The sequence below is a fragment of the Pelobates fuscus genome, chromosome 7 (assembly GCF_036172605.1).
Source record: "Pelobates fuscus isolate aPelFus1 chromosome 7, aPelFus1.pri, whole genome shotgun sequence".
NCBI lineage: Eukaryota > Metazoa > Chordata > Amphibia > Anura > Pelobatidae > Pelobates > Pelobates fuscus.
The window spans coordinates 31,510,355-31,526,212 of record NC_086323.1 but is presented as its reverse complement, the minus strand read 5'-3'; the positions used below and the strand labels follow the sequence as shown (position 1 = coordinate 31,526,212).

The 15,858-nt window shown below is 38.5% G+C and overlaps 1 protein-coding gene across 2 annotated transcripts in view; it reads right to left on the bottom strand.

Annotated features, from left to right (window-relative positions):
• The window catches only part of PDE4B (phosphodiesterase 4B), a 346,805-nt gene that overhangs the window by 228,890 nt on the left and 102,057 nt on the right, over positions 1–15,858 (bottom strand). The window contains exon 1 of one of the 2 annotated variants that reach the window (XM_063427889.1): positions 12,350–12,942. The exons of the other annotated variant lie outside the window; for it this stretch is intronic. Coding sequence (XP_063283959.1) covers positions 12,350–12,588 — 239 coding nt within the window. The 5' untranslated portion in view covers positions 12,589–12,942. Of the gene's footprint in view, positions 1–12,349; positions 12,943–15,858 lie in introns of those variants that run through there. 2 annotated transcript variants of the gene reach the window in all.

Below are 15,858 nucleotides of genomic sequence, written 5' to 3'. Positions count from 1 at the left end.
CATTAATGATTCTAATGGATAAAGATATACCGTACGTAACATTAACATTAAAGGGAAATCCCAAACATCTGCGGCAGTACCTCTTAAAGTGATGGTTAGGTAGCCACTTGTAAGGAGGCCATAGTGCAAAATGTTTACATGGCTAATTGAATTAACTGCTGAAAGGGTTTGAGGCACTTCAACTGCTCCGATATAGCACATTTGCATATGGACCTTGCCAAAAAGGCATGGAGAGTCATCACGGCCAAATCCTGCATGCAGCTGCTTATTTTAAGACACGAGCACCTCATTATGACGTCCTATAACGCCTTCCTCGTTACAATGTCTCCAGCTGATGCGGTGACCTTTGCAAACTACTTGATTGGAAAAAAATGAAAAGATAGCACCTACGGCCTCCTTTCAGCAAATCTACCACAAAAACTGCACTAGTTATGGTGCTTGTAATGCCCCTAAAAAAATAATGCCGCTAAAACGCCACAAATACATTTCACACTAACAGTACACTACTCGGAGTCAGATCCCAAAAAATCAAATGCAGACAGATCAATCAGAGTGTATGAGTGATGCACATTGTTCTATTGAGTGTAGTGAATACACTATGTGTGCAAACTAATGACCTAGATACAGATGAATGGTATTAACCAGCATGTCACTCTCCTCGCCTGTAACAAACACATATTCTATTTCTGCACTCACAATGTGCTCATTAATATTGAATTTGACTGAGAATAAACAAGTCTATAATAATAGATACATATATCCGAATTTACTTGTATATGTGCGTGTGTTTCACGTGTAGTTAGCATTTAGATCAGAATACACTTTCACTGACAACTATTTCTGCTCAGGAAAAAATAAAAAAACACAAAACAAAGATACGGTTTCCATCATACAGAACTCATACGAGGACGGCTTTCCAGCTAATTTTCTGATAAGAACACATGGACTAACAGATCAAAGAAACAAGACAGAAATATGAAATGTCGTAAGCCAATAATATGGTATCTGAGTAAATATCAGATTTAAGCTCGGAATAGGAAACAACCGGGCCCTTCTACTGTGTAGGAATAAACAAAAATCTGTGTTCTTTAACTGGTTGATAAAGGGTTAATATAGCTTTACTAACCAGGCTAAAATTAACATATTTATTTTGTTATTATAAAGTAATTCGAATTATTACATGATGCAACGCTTCCATTTGATATCTCCATTTCTTCCACACTCTCACACCGCAAAAAATGTATACCCCAAAGGCACTTTTTCTGAATCCTTGCACAACAACATATCTATCTAGCTATCGGGCCATCCTTTTAATTCCTACAAACATGTGTTACATTTAGAGGGGCAATATAGGCACCTAGACGACTTCAGCTCATTGAAATGGTCTCAGTGCAGTGTCCCTATTGCACTTAGTGCTGCAATGCAAAACATTGCAGGTCCGGAGCAAATGCAATGTTTACATTGCAACACTAGGTTTGCCTCCAGTGGTTGTGTACCAGACAGCAACTGGAGGTGCTTCCTGGATCGAAATGGACTCAGGTGAGAAGTGTGCTTTAATGTTATCTAATGAAATATTTTCTATCTAATTAGATTGTGGCATAGGTTACAACATATTAAGAAATAATACGTATCACCAGATGTTTAACCCCTTAAGGACCAAACGTCTGGAATAAAAGGGAATCATGACACGTCACACATGTCATGTGTCCTTAAGGGGTTAATTGTGCGTGCCTTTGATTCCCGGATACATTTTGTTTGAATATAATGGAACACTTCTTGAAAGATCTATCATTCTGTTCTGTATAGTTTAGCAATTCCTCTTCAAATTCAATTTCTGAGATCATAATGGATAATAAGTTTGTAGAGGTATGTTGACAAAGGGGTCCACACACAACAAAGACTTTAGAATTCTGAAAAGCTCTCAACAGATACAATTGATACATTGTATTTTCTTGGGCTTCTTTGTGCACAAACACTTGCAGACTATAAAATCTGTGGATTAATTTCATTCCTTGACTAGAAGAGAATTATGAGCGTTGGAGTTCAGTATCATCTGCTGAGGCCTGCAGGTCAACACCCTTGGTTAAAAGAAAAAAAACAGCTAAGATGATAATATAGTCCAATTAATTTTCTAGCTTTTTTTCCGTCTAGGATTGCTGACGGACCCACAACTTCTTTTAGCCGATGGGTGGTGCATGAAAAAAGCTTCCCAGCAATTAGTAGTATATACATATAGAGCAGAAAGGAAATCAGTAGTTTTTAAGAAGGAATGTACAGGAGACTACATAAGAATGTTACCATTTCCAAAGCAAAACAGCTAAATAATAAAAAAAAATAATAATAATAAAAAAATAACAAATAACATTTCAGTGTGCCATTGATAAGATCATGCATGTTTGATGTGCTTTAACACACTTTCCAACTGTCCTGACTCCAACAGAACAGTCCTGATATCAAGCCTCTGCCCCACTGCAGGTCTACCTGTTATCCTACTGTCCATGCATGTTGAGATGACTCATACTTTTTGCGCCCAAGTACATTATTTCTTAAAATGTTGTAACCTATGAAATGTAAATTCCAAACCTGGAACACTACTACGCCAACTGCAACCTAATCCAGTCAGCAATCTACCTTAGTACACCCCAATGTTGTCAGGTATATGTATATATTTGAAAGGGAACAGGGGAGTGCAAAGTTTCTTGTAATCAGAGTCAATCATGTTAAATCTAGAGATTATTCCAAATGTTAACTTTATTTACTAAGATTTACAAACTAAACTAGTGGTCCTGGTGATTTTCTACATGTTAATAGCCGTGGATTGCTCAAAATGCTTAAACTGATGTATTGGTTAATTTTTCTAATCCTAAATAATATCCCATGGTAATATGTATGTAATATGAAGACGTCCCTTATATTGGCCTTGAATAACCTTCTATACAGAATTTACATTTGCATATAATTGTTTCGAATATGTATCCCCATTGCTGACATCTCCACTTGCTTTAATTACGTTTCTGCCTTACGTCAATTTCCCAAATGGCACTGCCTCTTCAAGGTGAGCTTTTACCTTATTATAAAAAGATGATAAATAATTTTGCCTTATTATAAACAGACAATATAATATTTGGCTAATGTACTGTTACCAAAACATGACATATTTTTGCAGCAGCCACCTGTGACTGGTAAGATAGAACAATGATATAACAGAACTAGATATTTGTTTTCTCTTGCACTTTGATATTATGTTATATTTTTAAATTTTTAAGTAACCATAATTAGTCAATTATTCATTCACGAGTATATCGACTTCGACAAATATATCAAACTGACTGTAGATTACAGCGGCAGTGGCAAGATATTGCTGAACCACTTTTATTTTTTTGAAATATTTTTTCCCAAGATGGCCAGTCGGGCTGGGTAAGAGTCATGGGAAATGTAGTCCACGGAAATCTGGGTTGCCACAGTTAGACAGAGCTAGCTCACAGAATGCTGCCCTGAAGCTATTTTTACTGCCTCTGAAATGTCAAGAATTGCAACGTGTTAGGGGGGAAAAAAAATCAATGAAATGCTGAGCATAAATGAGCAAGACAAACAAATCCCTTTCAGATCATTTTAGATGATTTAAGCCGTTGCCATTTATGTACATTTATGTCAAGTCTCCAGGAAATCATTGTGAAAACCATTGTATAGAAACACACATTGCAATGCCCTCTATACATTACACCCAAGGCCGACTCTTTGTGTTGCTATGTGAAAGACTACTACAATACAAGCGGTGGAGTTAATAATTCTATATATAAAACCACAGAACACAAGCTATATGTTCCCATGTTTTTATTAAAACAATACTTTATAATGATTTTCTTTTTATGATAATGCAATAAAATATGTATCCCACTGAGCGTGTAGGAATACGCATATTGGATTACTATTTTAACCTGTGTTATTGCAAGTCTTCCAATTTATGAAAACCATCTTGTCAAAAATATTACATGTCTTTCTAAGAATATGAATTGGTGCGTGATAGGGAACATGTTATATTGGGAAGATGGAATCAACTGTAAAAAGACAGAGTTGTCTAAAGCTCTCTAGGCGCTATGGAGGGCTATTTCCCATGATGCTTTGGGCAAACATCAACATCTGGAGACATTGGCCACCAATTTTTATAATAGAAATATATATCTGGAAGGACCTAAAGGTACAAAGGTCACCTAAAAAATATGTTGATGTCATATGTCACAAGCTGTATGTATGTATGTCACAGGCTAGAGGATCCTGTCATGTATACTAAATATAGGGAGGAGTGTTTATAATTTGTTTTTTCATATACTTTATTAAAAAAAAGATCTTATATAGCGCCAACATATATTGCAGCACTTTAACAATTTGTATACAAAACAGAAAACTACTAAAAATATATAAAAAGTACGTAAAATTAATCAAAAGCCAACATTTTATCCCCCGCCACTTCGCATGGAGATGGGAAGGCAGCCACAAGGGTTTCAACAGATGGTATTATTTTCTCAAAACATTTTATTGTTTGAAACAAAGCGGATGTGTAATATGGGTGTCAGGGTTACAATAATGACCAATCCCAGACAGTATTACATCTCAGAAAACCAAAACCAAAATAGAAACAATACAATGTCTTATAATAAACAAGTAAAATAACACATTTTAGAAATATCAGAGTCCGTTCCAGGGTCAAAACAAGTGAAATAGGTGAAAGTGGAGGTCTTCCACGAAGGACATGCAAAGAATACAAGGTGGTACATCGGAAAGTTCCATAAATAGATGCCTTCAGATGGAAGTTTCGAGATTGAACATAGGGGTCCCAATATTTAAATAACAGGTGAACTCTACAATCTTACACTGGGAGGTCTCAAACAGTTTAATTTAACCATGTAAGCTAGTTTGTAGTGGCAGAATGTTAGAGTGGGTTTATGAAATCCAGACATGAAGGATAGTCTTTCTGGCAGCAGTTAGAATCTTCTGAATAAACCTAACATTTTTGGGGGGTAATGCCAGAAAAGATACGAACGAAGAATGGACGATTCCGAGGACTTTTATCCTCGATATCAGGAAAATGGGAAGGAGGTGGAGTGTGATTGTTTTTCTGAGTTCTTTAGCCCCAAGAGGGTTAAACGTAATACATTTATCTTGCTATTTTCAGAGTAAAAACATTTTACTTCTGCAATACATTCTATGTAAAAGGTGAGGATTTATTATTAGATGGATATAGTTCCAATAGAATGCTCTTGGCCATCACCAGTGCACTCAAATTTGGAACTCTGGAAGCATTAACAGGATTCTCTGCTATTACCCATCCATTAATTCTACAACATATTTACATCCTCTCAGCCTTTTCACCTCACATTGGCCTCTGTTCGATCCATTTACTTAGAGAAACCCATTTATGCAAATGCCCCTTTTAAGGGGGAAAATCCACTAAAAGGAAATTAGACCTTCAAACAATAATCCTGCTTCGTGTTAATGTAATGCATAAACATAGATCTAGATTGGTCAAGGACCCAACTGGTTAGGGCAGTAGTAACATCACTGCCTTAAAACTGGGGAACTCAGGTTCAAATCCTGGTCAGACCTCCTTACTAGTGAATATCCCTGGGGCAAGACAGCTGGCAATATATGTCCACCTACCTCAAATCTTCGTAGATTGTAAACTTGTTTGAGGAGGAGGTCACTTTATATCCCCTTTCTTTGATTGTAAAGTGCCCCAACGTGTATTGGTAATACATAAATGCTAACCATTACTTGATATTAAAACACGAGATGTATAATATCGTTATACAATGTATGCAAGCAGCATTAAATGGCATAAACTCCTACAGATTATCACTTTTCGTATGTCATACTAATTTAGTCACTTACAATCTTGTTTGATTTCATGAGACCTAGAGAATACTCTACCACATCAACATTAGTAGTTAACTAAAAAGGACTCTATAGGCACCCAGACCACCTAATTTTAATAGAGTGGTCTGGGTGCCATGCTCCTGTCATTCTGCAGTAAAGGCAAATTTTACATTTGTAGGATTAACATGCCTCTAGAGTAGTGTAGTGTAGCGAAACCTGGCTATTCCAATCAGATGGTCTCATAGAGACCATTTGATTTGTGAAATGTGGTATTTAACCGCGCATGCACACTAGTCTCCCAATGCTTTCCTAAGGGAAAGCACTGGATTGGCTGAGATCATCAAAACTGATGATCCCAGCCGAGGAGACTAAGCCTCCCATGGAAACCGGTACACTGTGGGATATAAAGTAAGTAAATCTACCTTTTACATCCTCACTGCGGGTGGGGAGCTAGCCACAAATAGGTAGAGGGACACTATGTATAGTGTTAGGAATACATGCTTGTATTTCTAATTCTATAGTGTTCCTTTAAGGTTAGAAATGTGGGTACCTGAATGCAATATCTTATTATCTTATCAAATTGCCCAATTCTATCCTATTACACCGGTGTCCGATCATTGTTCATCAAAGTCACAGAAGATCTTCCAACCGTTGGAATTAGTCTAAATATCAACCGTGCACATCAATCAAATTCACATACTGTATTAGACAACTCATTACACCACTGAAGTTAAACCTTACAGACTGTCTCAGACATTCGTTTATGATGGATGCTTCATCAGCAGAGGGAAATGAGGTCTTGCCAACGTATTATGAAAAAATAGACGTGGCATGGAAAATTTGTTTTTGCATCCATTCCTCACCCAGGTACCCAGTTACTCCCATTTTCTAACAGTAAAACTAGGCAATAAAATATATATTGGGAATACAATACATCAAGCTCTCATGTATTTATTTTATTTGATAATGAGTGTCATAAGCATTTTGTCTTTCATGTCTATTTGATCTATTTTTGGCAAATGTATCTAACCTTATAATAATGCATTTTACTGTAATGCTCCCCTGTAGACCCTTAATAGGAATAGTAACCACACATTTTGGAGGGGTCAGAGGAATTTAAATATTTTTATTCCACCTCTGCTGGCTGCCACACTTTTCTCAGGCTCCTGACCTCTCCAGGAATTATCTTAATTTAAACCTCATAATTCATCACATTTCTCAGGCTCCTGACCTCTCCAGGAATTATCTTAATTTTAACCTCATAATTCATTACACTCATAATTCATCACAAATATTTCAAGGACCAACATCGACTCCACATGTCACACAACTGGATTTACCAAAATTGAGCGGATGGCATTACTAAACTGAGATACACAACGGATTGAAATATACTTCCACTGGACCATCTTACTACCAGGAAGAGATACCTTCAGCTGAACACCACAAACAAGGTACATTTAAACTAAAAAAACTCAGTCCCTCGCTAGTGGTTACCCTAAAATCACTTGGCATCTTCAAAGGGACTGACAGGGGCTGTCGTGGAGGAAAATCAAAACTTAAATTTCAGTCTCCTGACACTATCACAGCTGCTCCACCACCCTGTCTACCTGCAAGCCCAATTGAAGTGATTCAACCTAGAAGCCACAAAAACCACACTATCAAATCAAGGAAACATCTTAGTGATCCCCATTAGAAAACACACTGTTTCCAAAGTACAGAGCAAAAACTCAGAATCCCAAGACTGTCCAACCTATCAGATCAATCCTATGCAATGCCAGATCAATAAGAAACAAAACAGCTATTATTGCCGACCTTGAAACATGAGAATTAGTGTGCATTACAGAATCATGGCTAGATGAAAATAAGGGGCTGATTCTAGAGGCAGCTTTTCCAGGCAATTACACGGTGTTCCATCGTCCGAGACAAGATCACAAGGGAGGTGGAGTTATGATCTGTGCGAAATCATTTATAAATCCCAGACCAATATCAGTCCTCAAACCCCAATCTTTTGAATGTGTAGCTGCCAGCCTCTCAATAGATAGAGGATTCTGGAGACTGTTAACATACAGACCCCCGGTAGATGGGAAGAGATTTCTTCAGGAACTCTTAGACCTTTTGGCTGGTTTAATCCTTGAACACCCCAGATGGCTTATATTGGGAGACTTCAACACTTGGATTGATGACACCCTATCCCTGCTTGGGCAGAATCTCCTCAGTTTGATGAGTGCACTCGGCTTCACACAAATCGTCGCCACTTCCACCCACAGAAAAGGTCATACACTTGATCTAGTGTTCCAGTCTGGACTAGAAGTGTCCCCAGTAACTGTATATCTCGTGGTTTGATCAGACCACCACTCCATTCACTTCTCCATTGTATCACAATCAGCCAGACCCCAGCCTCAGAACCTGGTCAAACACTGCTGATTAAAAGGGGTGATGCCATTGGATGTAGCATCACATATGGATCTAAGTGAATTAATGAGCACCTGTGAAGACCCCAGCTCCTTAGTCAGACTCAGTGGCACCGTGGTTTGATAGCACCATCAGAGAAATGAAGAGAACAGGCCGTAAACGCGAGAGAAAGTGTTGCAGGACGCATAATCTAGAGGATAAAGCCACTCTTACCAAACATCTAAATGAATATCAATTCAAGATAACTAAAAAAATATCTTCATTTTTATCACGCGAAATTGCACTCTCCCACAATAGACCCAGGCAACTGTTTGCACAGTAGAAATACTCTGCAAACCAGCATGCATGCATATCCCCGCCAACTTTTCTCAGGATAAGTGTAAAGCATTTGCGATCTTCTTCAGAGACAAGATTTCAATAATCCGGGCCTCTATCATAGCAGGCCAAACAGTTACACACCAGAACCACTACAATGGAATGCCAGATTGCCCCTGTTTATGGTCCACTTTTACAATTGTGGATATAAAGGGAGTTAAAAGAACCATGCAAAAGTTACACCCTACTACATGTGACTTAGACCCTGCTCCAACTCAGCTTATATCTGCATGCATTGAAACAGTTGCCCCAGCCCTCACAAAAATAGTGCAGTGTTCACTAAAAACTGTAGACTTCCCAGATCCTCTAAAAGAAGCTGTGGTAAAACCACTCCTAACAAAACCTTTATTAGACCAGTACCCAACCTTCCATTTCTGGGGAAAATAATTGAAAAATGTAGTGGCAGCTCAACTGGAGGCCTATCTATCAAGCTTGAACATCTTTGACCCTTTCCATTCAGATTTCAGATGCCGCCACAGCACTGAAACAGCGCTAGTCAGAGTGCTAAATCATCTCCTTATGGCGAGAGACAAAGGTGATTACTCCATCCTAATCCTCCTTAATCCCTCAGCTGCATTTGACACCATTGACCATAGGATTTTAATAGAGCGCTTGCAGCACATCTCTGGTCTAGGAGGCACAATCCCTAACTGGTTTAAGTCTTTCCTCACTGGTAGATCACAGAGAGTAACATCAGGATCAAGCTCATCGGTACCAACAGAAGTGGCCTGCGGAGTACCACAAGGATCCATCTTGTCTCCCATGCTATTCGCAATTTACTTGCTACCACTGGGGGACATCACACACACCTTTATACAAATTGTCTCCATTTTAACAAGCGGAATCCTCTTTTAGGAGTATGCACTGCACCTCGTTGTAAATTACTACGATTCTTGCCTCACTGTAATGTTCCCCTGTAAGCATACACTCCTGGACCCATACGCACACATACACACACTCCCTGGGAATATTATAAAATGTATCAACCACTCAGTAAATTACTACTCGTGCTGAATACAAAACACACTTGTGTATTATAACCTCTGCATCAATTTTGTAATGATTACATATAAGTAAATATATAAATGAATGCATGCTTTCTCTCCTGGTTTACCCTTGCTTAGTGAAGGAGTCGATCATTTAGCCTTTTTTGTTGCAAGCACAATGTGTCTGCCTGTCAAGGTAACAGAGAGCTAGAGCACTTTCTCTGTTCCTGATATCATGCCAAACAATGGGCCTCTAAAAACCATGCAGTTTCTGTAGTTCAAATGGTGCATACTTTAAGGTCAAATAAACGGTGCTTCCGACCTTACAAACTTTCAAGATGGCCGCTCCCATAGCCTCTGTGTGCACCATTACAAAATATAACAATAGTACCCCTAGTCATTATTATTCTTTCAGTTTTTTCTGTAAGTGTAGATTAGAGTCCAAGTTTATTTACAGCCTCTAAAACTGATTTTTTATTTATTTGCTTTCTAAAGTCATTTTAACGCTATTAAGGTGTTTTGTGTTTTTTTAGGTTCTGTCCCTATAAAATTAGATTTTGGAACACTTGCTGCTGTTTTTCCATCTTATACCAAGTCGTGATTTCCTGAAAAACACCAGTGAGGATGTTGATGAGACCTCATGACTCCTCGAAAAAATTATAGTCTTCTAACTCTCCTAACATAACCAGTCATTCACATTCTCCTCAATGCAAGGGCTGGATTTCCAAAGCAGAGGAACGGTTTACTCCGATTATTGAATAGGAATTCCTCCATTGAAGTCTATGGGAAAATTTTAATTCAGCAAGCTGAGTATACACTTAGTATTTTAAGAGAATCCAGTCCAGTACCTTTATCTTATATAGTTACATTTGTAATACATAGATATCAATGATGTAGCTAAGACCGTTCATCATATTATACGTGACTTTAATACATTATTAGTTTTGTGTAATATGAAAACGTGGGAATTTATATCCAAGCCACAAGACCTGTGATCTTCAATTTAAACAGAGAAGATTCTTCTATTCAGTTTCGCAACTTATAAAATGTAGGCATTCTCTAGATGCCACTAATGGCCAAGTTTGGCACAACAAATATTCCTGAACTAGCCTTCCCCTGATGGCTGGCTGCGCATCGTGATGCATGTAGTTCTGTATCTGGCGTGCCAAGGCTAGCTGGGTTTCAAGGTGAAATGTAGTTCAAAACACATTTGGGCTTCAAAAGCTAGCTAAGCATCTTAGGAATTATACTTCAAAAATAAACTCCAAGTTCCAAGGCTTGGTATTATGGGGAATGTAATTTGATAAAATGTCTGGTTCTAAAATGTTGTTAAGCATCTTGGGAAATCTAGTTCAAAAACATCTAGGGTGACATGGTTAGCAAGTTATCATGGGAAATGTAGTCCAATTACACCTGGGGTGAAAATGGTTAGCCATCAGTGCTCCAGACTGTCGGTTCTACTTTACCCTTGACTTAAGGTCATTGAACGTGTTCACAGTGAAGGTGGTGGGAATGAGAGATGTCTTGTTATTTGACTCTAGATCCTGAGATACATTGATTCCCATCCTTTCCATTTACAAGTCTTCCTTGCACAGCGAGTTCCTTTAAATGCGCTAATCAACAGAGGTGTTATCAGTAGCACAGAGACAGGTTCACATCTCTCCACTGCTCAATATCTGCTACACGCAGATAATGCACGGACAAAAATATTGACATTTGGAAAATCTGTAGACAACTCCCAAATCAGCCAGCTGGGTTGTTTTTTAACCTTATTTTTTTTTAGTTGTTTTTTTTTTTTTTTTTTTTGTTCATCATGCTGTCTACTAAGGATGGTCTAGTCTATGTAACATATATGTTTTTTGTAAGAAACCATAGACATCATCAAAGAGCTATTTTTGATGCTGGATAAAACAAACTTGTTAATTTGCTTTGAAATGCAGGTGGTAGCTAATTGTAAAAATGAAAAGTATGAATATCACATTTTGCAATTACAGAAAGCCTTAACCCATTCACTACAGCACAGAGAGCGTGACAGCCATTGCTTGCTAACTTTGCAACGCGTTTCTTTCCTGCCTAGCACTGAAAGGGTTAGCTGCCCTCTACTTTAAATGGTTTGATGCGTGATGAGCAATATTAATTAGCACAAAACAATTTGTGAATCATTCATCAATTGTTAGAAATCTTAAGGATAGCAGAGAATAGGGAATGCCAAGGAGTGACAACTACTAGCAAGCCCAAGCTGTTACAAAATACAACTCCTAGTATGCTCAGTCAAATGCTTGTCTCTAAAACTGAGAGTTATCTATAGCAGGGAAGAGAAGCAGAGAGTTCCAAATACAGACTCTTCCTAACCTTAATGTGCAATGTTACGCACAATAATTTTTGGGTTTAATGATAAACAACAGGATTTATACATAAAGACAATTCTGGGTCAAAGTTCTAAAAGTGGTACAATACCCATGGTAACCATGATATGTGATGCCAACTGTACCAGCGCATGAACTTTGTACCACTATTGCTTTGTCTACAAAACCCCATTTATTCTGACACTTTGCACACACTGCCCTGTTTGTTTGCAAAAAATAAGATCATCAAAACAGCAATAGGAAAATCCCAACGTCAGAAAAAAAAAACCTTGCAACCCATTCATGAAATGCCCAAAAAAACAAAAACCCCTGCTTTTACGATAAATGTCTTACCACGTATGCGCAACGGTAAAACGGCGGCGTTGACGAATGCTTTTATTCACCAATAATTTTCGAAAAAAACAAGGAGAGTTTCTGGGGGAACTGCGAGGGGAGATTTTCGGGGATGTTGTGGTTCTTTTCCCCGAAAGTCGGGGCAGTTCAAGTTCTAAATGCATATGTTCCTTAAAGGTCTTGATGTAGACTTCGGTTTCTGGGGTGGTAAGTTCGTTGGAAGAATCTTTTGCAGTCATATCTTGAATGTTCCGTCAGATGCTCTGTTCAAAATTCATATCAGCGGGTTATATTGCAGGCAGGTGAAATGGTCGTGGGGTGAGATGTTTAAAGCACTCGAAGTGATGCAGAAAGCTCAAAATAACTGATGTTTTGCCACAGTTGGCTGAAAGGGCTTTATAAGCCCATTTTTCTTCCCCGATACGATGGCAGTTCTCTGTGCATCAGTCTAGCCCGTTGTGAATGTGGTCTGCCTTCAAGCTACTCTCTGACAGCCACTGTGTTCATTTAGCTGAATGTATCGGCTCATTCAATATTCATAGACATTCTTCATCCATCCTTGTTAAGAGATATTCTTTTTTCTTTTTTTGCTCAAAAAAGCAGCAATACAAAAAAAAAAAAAAGAACAATAATCCAGTGGCTTTGAAATCAGAGAGAGAAAAATATATGTATATTTAAAAAAAATATAAATAATAATAATAATAATGTGAATTGCTTTTGAAACAATGATCTTCAGTGCAACCAGTCTGGTTAGCTCTCTGGGAAGGAAAAAAAAAAAACAGCTCTTCATTGAGAATTCCCCACTTAGATCCTTCATCCAAACAGTGCTGGCTCCACCTACTGTAAGCGTATTGGATAACACGGCTATTGACATGTCAGGAGCCCTTTGATGAGTCTTCTGCTGTTTCTTAGCAGAAACAATTGTTTATTAGGAGATGCCACATTACTTTCCCAAGGAGAATCTTAAATATTAGAATAGCTTCGACATCACGAACAGTGTGCATTAATCAGTTCAATAACCCTGGTATCATCACCATTAATGTCAACACAGTAATACTAACATCAATTATTGTATTACATTATTATTATCTAATTATTATATTAATGTTATATTATTTTTTATTATTATTTTAATATTATTCTAAAATATTTAACGAGGGCGTGCACCCAGCAACATTTTTTATAAAACCTGAATATCCATTGATTTTTGAATCATTAAGAAAGTGTATTTTAATTCATACAAGCAAACAAACACGTTCTGCATTTTATGAATTAGCAGCTAATTTCTACCTAAAAATACAGGTTTAAAAGTATAACTTTTTACAATGTCCTATATTTACAATAATGTAATCAATTGCCATGGTAGGAATCTCCTTGTCCCCCTTTCTATACATTCTCCATGGCTGAGCAATTCTAATTGTGAATGCGGTAGCAGATTGTAGTACGGATATAAACATGTCGATGCCAAAGGGATTAAGGATATTGCCATTTAGCGTACAGTCTAGCAAGTAAAGCACCATAACATGTTTAGCAACATTTAAAAAGTGTTTATCACAAAAAAAAAACAGATTAAAATAAATTGGAGATTATTTTGAACAGAACACAATGACAGAGATAATCACACAGAAGATATACAGATTTTACAAATCTGTTGTTTTAATTGAATGGGGCTGTTTCTTGTTATTTATGTTAGTTAAAATTAATGTGTTTGTTGGGGCACTCCTTAAAACAAAGCACATTCAAATGAATGGGACCGTACACCAGGTTATTTGAGATTTAGAGAACATGCTTGAGACACAGAAAGATTAATTCTAAATGTTTTATGTCGGGGCTTATGGAACACTTTAAGCTTAATAACCACTATGGATTTGTTTAGTGGTTATGGTGCAACGAGTGCCCCAGAATCCTCCTATTGTAAGTAGTCAAATTATTTTGTAAGTCTTTGACATTTTTACCTAATTTCTTACATAACGAGAAGAGGCTGGATTTACCTGAGGGGGACAGAGCCTGAAGCAGAACTCCCCACCTATCTACACAGCACCTGGCTGTTCCACACATCCCCATTATCGGACCTGACCTATGACCTATTAGACTGGTCCCACACACAGTAGCAGACATTTAAATTTGCGCTCACAATCCGCACCTCCCAGGATATGGTCTGTCATAGGTTTTGTTTTTTTTTTGGCACAAATACATTTTTTTAGGACCACCTGAGTGTGAATCCCAGTACAAAATTATCTTTTTTTTTTAAATTATTTATTCTTATTATTTATTTTTGTTATGCAAAAGTTGACAAACATGTTTGCAATGCCACAATAGTGAAAGAAAGAACTCAAGAGAGACCATAACATTGCATGGAATGAAACTGCAAATTTTTACACGTAATATGAAACAATCTTGGTCTATAAAAAGAGAATGGCAAAGCGTCCCGACATAAATTGTCAAATATCAGGTGCAGCACTGAGCCTGTTTAAAACAAGCAATACATAGACACTGAATGGGATCATGCATATGATAAGTAAGCAAGCTCAAAGGGTGTCTTTTGTCAGTTGCACATATTCTTAATCTAAAAGCTGAAGTTAATACCAAAAACACTAAACTATCAGTCCCACTGGGTATGCATTAGGAAACAAAGGCAATTTGAAGACATGAGCGTGTTTGCAGTGTTTACTTTGCAGTAGTGACTAACTAAAAGCTGTGGTTGTGTCATGTAGCCAACAATTCAATTCACCCAACACCCCAATGGACCACGGCAGAAAATCTCTCCCCGTGCTAGGGAGATGACCCTTCTCTTTGTCACCATGCTTGGTGGGTATCGCTGGGTTTACCCCTTGCTGGTTGCTCCCCGACCCGCAGGACAACAGCGTCTCGTTACTTCGACCCCAGGCCTGAATTGGAGCCTGTGCCGTATGTCATGTATCCCCTATACAAAGATGGTAGGATTGTGGGCCCTGCAGGTGCACCCAATTCCAGATCAATCCCTGGGTAAACAGACAGCTAAATGGAGGCACTTCCAGGGGTGCCCCCAGCCCAGAAGAGGAACGAGCAGCCAAGGCATCACTCTGGTTTGGCTGTGCCGCAGGAGGGTTAAGTATGAGGGATCTGCAAGCAATAGTAAGCCAGAACCCCTGTCAGATGACATCAAATTTCACAAGAGAGAGTACTCTCCATCCCTGACCCACCAGGCCCATTCAGCATTGATGGAGATCCGATACGGTGGCCACCATGGCTCCGAGGGCCACAGGATTACTGTCATGAGTAGAGAAATAGACTGTCTCAGTGGGGACCGGGATGACCCCCACCGGTCCAAAGGAGTGGTGGTGGGGGGTAACGGGGCTCTTCCTATAGTTGCATACACGTACAGCCGTGGGATATCGGCCACCTGTGTGCTGGTCACAGAAGACCTCAGGTGCAGACATGGCTGCTATCTGGCGAGTTACATCAGTCTGGTGGTTTGTACTTGGCTGTACTTGGAGGCCAAGATGGTCATGTAGGCCCCCCTAAAGGAT